At 51.9% G+C, this 6,000-nt stretch overlaps 1 protein-coding gene across 1 annotated transcript in view; it reads left to right on the plus strand.

The window, feature by feature from the left end:
* The window catches only part of CABP7 (calcium binding protein 7), an 88,362-nt gene extending 84,207 nt beyond the window's left edge, over positions 1–4,155 (plus strand). The window contains exon 5 of the mRNA XM_032768273.2: positions 2,676–4,155. Coding sequence (XP_032624164.1) covers positions 2,676–2,803 — 128 coding nt within the window. The 3' untranslated portion in view covers positions 2,804–4,155. The remainder of the gene's footprint in view (positions 1–2,675) is intronic.
* The last annotated feature ends 1,845 nt before the right edge of the window (positions 4,156–6,000 follow it).

The raw sequence follows: 6,000 nt of genomic DNA on the forward strand, positions 1-6,000 counted from the left end.
GAACCTAATGTCTAGAAGGACAGCTGGCCTGTTCCGCCCCAGAGATGGCTGCATTTTGATAATGGGTGTAACCCTTCTGCCCCTCTGAGTTGGCAGCAACAAGGGCCAGGTTCAGTATCCAGGGGTTCCGTTTCAATAACACAAGGCATAACCAGCTCGAGCCCCCACCCAGTGACCTGGGACACTTACAATAGACCACACCCCCTGGGCGCCTCTAGGAGGCAATACTTCCGCTCTCGCAGCAGGAGTTGAGCTGTAAGCGAAATCTTTTTAAAAAGGAAGTGAATCAATGTGGTCCATTCATGAAGAAACACCACAAACAGAGTTTATAACACAAACCTAACCACCCCCCAAGTACATTTGGCAATGTCCTTTCCCCCTTAGGGTGTTAAGTCCACCACTCCAAAGTCCAACAACCCAAGTCTCATGGATCAATTGCCACCCCAGAAATACAGAGTCTATCTGTAGAGGTCCCTCCCCCCAAGCCTGGGGAAAAAGGCACCTTTACGTGGTCCAGGGACCAAGCTGCCCTGCCTCTCGCGTGGGTTCTGCTTCCGGCCTTCTCCACGAACTGCCCTCCGCCTTATCAGCAGCTCCACTCTGCCCTCTGGCCGTCGCTCACAAACCTGCTCCGCTCCAATTCAGCTTGACCTCGTAGCTGCTCACGTGTTTGCAGCCAGACCTGCTCGGCTCCGCCTCCGCTTCTGTGGGCTGCTCCACACACCCCACATGCTACTCCGCCTGCAGCCGCTCCACTCCACCAGGGCCTGATCCTGTTGGTCCGCTCTCAGCCATCCCCAATACACTGCCCCATCTCCGCCAGCTGCTCTGTTTCCTACAGTTATAGCTTCAGGCTCCCCCACTAGTTTAGCACAGTACTCAGTGCTCCCAGCTCGGAGTAAATTTCAGGCTCTTAGTGATCTCAGCACATAGTAGGCGGAGCCAGTGCTAGTGCACCATTAGCCCAAAGTGAGTTCAGTCTCAGCAACCTTGTATTCTATGAGTCTTAAGGGAAGTAAAAAAGGGGATAGTCATACTCTGACGATTCCACAAGTGAGAGAGGAGGGGGTGCAACTGTGTGCTTTCTAGCTTCCTCAAGGAGCCTGCACCACCAGACCACAAATACCTGTCCCCAACCTCTCTCTCTCACAGGGTTTTGGAACCCATGTCCCTTGTCTAGCAAGTACCACCCAACTGAGGTTGAGTCATTTCTGTCACAAAGCAGTCCCACAGCTCGGCAGTCTGGGATGGGGTAGGCGTGCCTATGCAAATATTTGAGCTTTCTCATTCCAGACATTCTTTCCACACTTCCCATACTTCACCACCAGATGTCAGGGTACAGCTCATCCTGACTCTGCTTACATGGGTAAGGTAAGGTCTTATCCCTAATTGCCTAAGGGAATCAAAGTGCACTTCCTGATTTCTAACTGAACACTCCTCTCTCCTTAGGGGATTCCCTGCACTCTGATTGGCTGATGAGTTCTGAGTTGTATGACTATAGAGTTATTTATCAGTCATGGTACAGTATGCAAATCCCAGTGTTCTGATTGGCTGACAATCAGAGCATTGTTAGACAATTACAGCGTAGGGCTTTGTACTTTCTTGAGCAGATATATTACAATTATGCAAATACATCTGCTCTGATTAGCTGCAGTAAATCCCTCTGCACTGATTGGCTACCGCTCTCAATATGAGGCCAACAAATATGGCTGATTAATATGTGGCTCCCCTGTCCACACCCTATTCGCCAGCCCACCCAAGAGAATGTCAAGTCATTACATTCTGGGCATGTACACTTCTGAGCTCCCCATACTCTATACACATCTCATGGAGGTCACCACCTTCTACCCATGTATACTCCATGTTTCAGACATGTCACCCTCTCTGGTCACATGTACACCACAGGGGTCACAAATATTTCCATACAGCATCCACACACACTGGAGATCACCATGTTCCATGCACATGTGGTTGGTAGAGATCACCATGTTCTACACCCACCTGGCCCATAGAAGTCACTGTGTTCTATACCCCCATGGACTATGGATGTTGCTACCCCACAAAGGCTATGATTCAGTACAGTCTCTATGCTCAGCCACTGCAGAGACCATTGGGATCGCTGGACATCTAGAACATGGTGACTTTTGTGAGTACCCAACATCACAGGCCTTCTGGGTGAGGAAAGGCGCTGACACGCTGCCCGATGCCTCTCCCTGAGGAGCCAGGGACTGCGCCAGCCAGAGAGACTGAGCTCTATTGCTCCTTTTTTTTCATTTTAATTAAGGAAATGACTGTTCTACTCTGGCTCTGGGCTGCTCGGAATTTTAATGAAGGAGGAGGCCACTTGGGTGCTTTGCAGGCCAGCTGCCACTCTGCATGGCAAGTGGCAAAGCACCATGCCAGGGCTTCACAGCAAGGCCACCTGGCATCTTGGAGGGAGCCTGCACAGTGACTCTCGCACCTGCAGCATCCCAGGTAGGAGATGCCAGGAACTTCCTAGCAGGAAGGACTGCAAGCAGGGACAGCAAATGGAAGGAAGCAGAAGGCTACCTGAAGTCACTGTGTGTGAAGGGTGTGGGTGAATCTTTCAGATGAGCCTGGGACTAGGTGGGTGACAGAGGACACCAAACTAACCTGCATCTCCCCTTTCTCTCTCTCTGCCCATTCCCCCGCAGCCTGCTCGAACCAGCAAATCCGACAGACGTGTGTCCGGAAGAGCCTCATCTGCGCCTTCGCCATCGCTTTCATCATCAGCGTCATGCTGATCGCTGCCAATCAGGTGCTGAGGAGCGGGATGAAGTAACCCAGACAGACAGACTGCTTACCAGAAGAACAAAGACAGACAGACATATATAAATATATATATATATTATAGAATATATACACAAAGGGGGGAGGAAAAAAACAAACTATTCCTCCATGGAACGTGTCCTGTGCACACCCACCAACTCCTCACCCACATCCGCCCTTCCACTCCTCCACTGGGAGCGCCCTTCCAGGAGATGGGGCCATCGTGTCTGCTGAGCACATGGGTTCCCCTGGGGCGGCTTCCACTCGCCTCGGGGCAAGAGAGGTCACCTGGACTCGCATGGCTGTTTGTGGAACATTTAGATCAAAACAAAAGTGCATGTACCGTGCATGGAGTCCCCCCCCCATCCTGAGTGATGCAATAGCGTGTGCTTTTATAACCAGAGATTAAAGTCCTATCAGATATATAATATATTCTATATCTCTATATTTATGATAAACCAAATCATCCCGTCAGCAATACACACTCTCTGAGGTTTTCTATTTGAGATTCGGGCATCGCATGGACCTCAGTAGCAAGGGCTGGATTCCACCACTAGCTGTAGCACCGTCTCCCCATAACCATCTCCACATGTCCCAGAAGCAACACACTTTTTGCCTCAGCTGTGCTGCTGTTGTCATCAGGGAGCCTGTTGTATATGGCCCTGGGTGTGGGGGCATTGGCAAAGACAGGCTGCAGGAATTGTCAGGTTTTACACTCAGTCTGTACTGCAGCTCGGGTCCCGTTGCCATCAGAAAATCCACATGTGAGACATTCCCTAGCTACTCATGCCAGGGCATGAATAAAGCTCCCTATCAGAAAGGGCCATCCGGGCTCGCCAAGGGAGCTCACGCTGTGTGTGACTCATCTGCTTTTGGCCTGTTCAGCCCCCTCTGGGACTGTCCTACAGACTATGCCCAACTGACCACATCTTCCAGTGTGGCCTAGTGGACAGACCAGTGGACTGGGACCTGGGTTCTGTTCCCAGCTATGTCAGTGGCCTACTGAGTGACCTTAGGTAAGTCTCTGTACCTCAGTTTCCCCAGCTGGAAAATGGAGATAATGCTGCTTCCCTGACGAAAAGTGCTGTATAACAGCTGGGTTATTAGCCCAGTAACCCTCTGGGCCCCAAAGATAGTCATCGATTGCAGAATGTAGCTAGCCATGGTCTGTCCTTGATCACATCACTATCCCTCTTTGAGAGGGGGCTGCCTCAGCTCTCAGCCCCTCCGTGTCTTGTCTGGAAAGCCACTTCTGAACTGCCTTCCTGACACAGCCCTCTCGTCCCATGTCACCTCTGTGTTCTCCCTCCCTGTGTCTATCCCTGACCACCACACACACTCACGCCCCTACAGCCTGGATGTAGCATCAGACTAATGTCAATTTGAGTTTCTTTTTTTTTTATGTTCAATCCAAATAAAAATGAAATTTATAAACTGATCTCAGTGTGGCCGGGTCCGGCTGTGATTGGGAGCGATCCTGGGCTGGGACAAATCCTGCAGAGTGCTGGGGCAGGACCGGATCCCAGCACACGGGCAGCTTTTCTATGGGACACGAGGGGGCATGTGCAGCTCCAGGTGAGTAAGGGGTGGGGGCTGGGAAATGAGGACAGCTAGTGCTGGAGCTATAGGTGGGAGTCGTGGGTGTGTCGGGGAGTACAGAGTGTGTTGGATGGGGAGTGAGATGGGACTGGGTACAAGTAGGTCAAGTCTGAGTGGTTACACAGGGAAGTGGGTGGAGCTGAAGGGTGTGTTGGGGTGACTAAGTGCTGGCAGGGGTGACTGCAAAGGGAGGTGGGTGTGGCATGGGGTGAATGGGGTAAGGGCATGGCTGGGTTCAGAGGGAGGTGGGGGGCATGGGTGTGCCGGGAGGTGGGTGTACCCAGGGTGGGTGGACTGGTGTTAGCTGTGGCTTTATGTAACTGGCAGATGTCTTTAGAGACATCACCTTTGAAAACAATGTTCCTTTAAGACAAACTCTTCAGGCAGCACCAGTGAGGCTGGTGTCCACTCATGCGCAGCCCAGAGGCACCCAGTGCCATGCCACAGGCTGGAATATGTGCCCGTCATTTCACATACAATCTTCAAAGCTGCACTGGCCACACTGTGCTCTTTTCACTGCCACTCCCAACAGACCTCCCATAGACCCAGGTTCCTGACCCACGTGGGCTTGGTGTGCGCAGATCTGGGGGCTGGCAGAAAAATATAACCCAGACCACAGCATCAGCTGGGAACTGGGAGCAGCTTCCATCCTGCCCAGGCAAGTTATGGCTAATGGTGGTAGCAGCTAAGTAACTTAGGTTCAGAGATTCCAAGGCCAGAAGGGCCCATTGTGATCATCTAATCTGACCTCCTGTGTAGCCAGGGCCGACTCCAGGCACCAGCGAAGGAAGCAGGTGCTTTGGGAGGCCAGTGGAAAGGGGTCTGGGTCTTCGGCAACAATTTGGCAGCATGTCCTTCTCAAAGGGAAGGACCCACTGCCAAAGAATGAAGCTGCACAGTAGAGCTGCCACCGATCGTGCCTTTTTTTTTTTCCACTTTGCCGCTTGGGGCGGCAAAAAAGCTGGAGCCGGCTCTGTTTGTAGCACAGGCCAGAGACTTGCCCCACCATAATTTCATTTGGTTATGAGAAGGGATAAATAACATGTAACCCCCCAGGAGATGACCTAGATTCCTGGGGCTCTGTCTGCTGGCAGCTCAGGGAGGGGGAGCCAAGGCAAACTCAGAGTCTGCCCAGCAACCAATAGGGAGTGAGATGCCCTCCCAGGGAGTTCAGGAAAGGGGAGAAGCCATTTTGGAGAGACTGGAGTAAGCCAGGGCAAGGGCAGGACTGGTTGTGTGGGGAGCTGGTGAGACCCAGGCCTGCAGGCAGGTTCCCCCTGAGAACTGGTCTCTAGGGACCTGACAGCAGATCCCCCAGCTGGGTTTTCCTACCCCACTGATGATTCCCAATTGGTAGCGTTTGCTGGGAAAGTTCTCCAACCAGGCTGGATTTGCCTCCAGCTCCTTAGGGGAGACTAGTCTCATAGACTCATAGACTTTAAGGTCAGAAGGGACCATTATGATCATCTAGTCTGACCTCCTGCACAGTGCAGGCCATACAATCTCACCCATCCACTTCTGTAACAAACTCCTAACCTATGTCTGAGTTACTGAAGTCCTCAAATTGTGGTTTGAAGACCTCAAGCTGCAGAGAATCCACCAGCAAGTGAC

This window comes from Chelonoidis abingdonii, chromosome 22, assembly GCF_003597395.2.
Source record: "Chelonoidis abingdonii isolate Lonesome George chromosome 22, CheloAbing_2.0, whole genome shotgun sequence".
NCBI lineage: Eukaryota > Metazoa > Chordata > Testudines > Testudinidae > Chelonoidis > Chelonoidis abingdonii.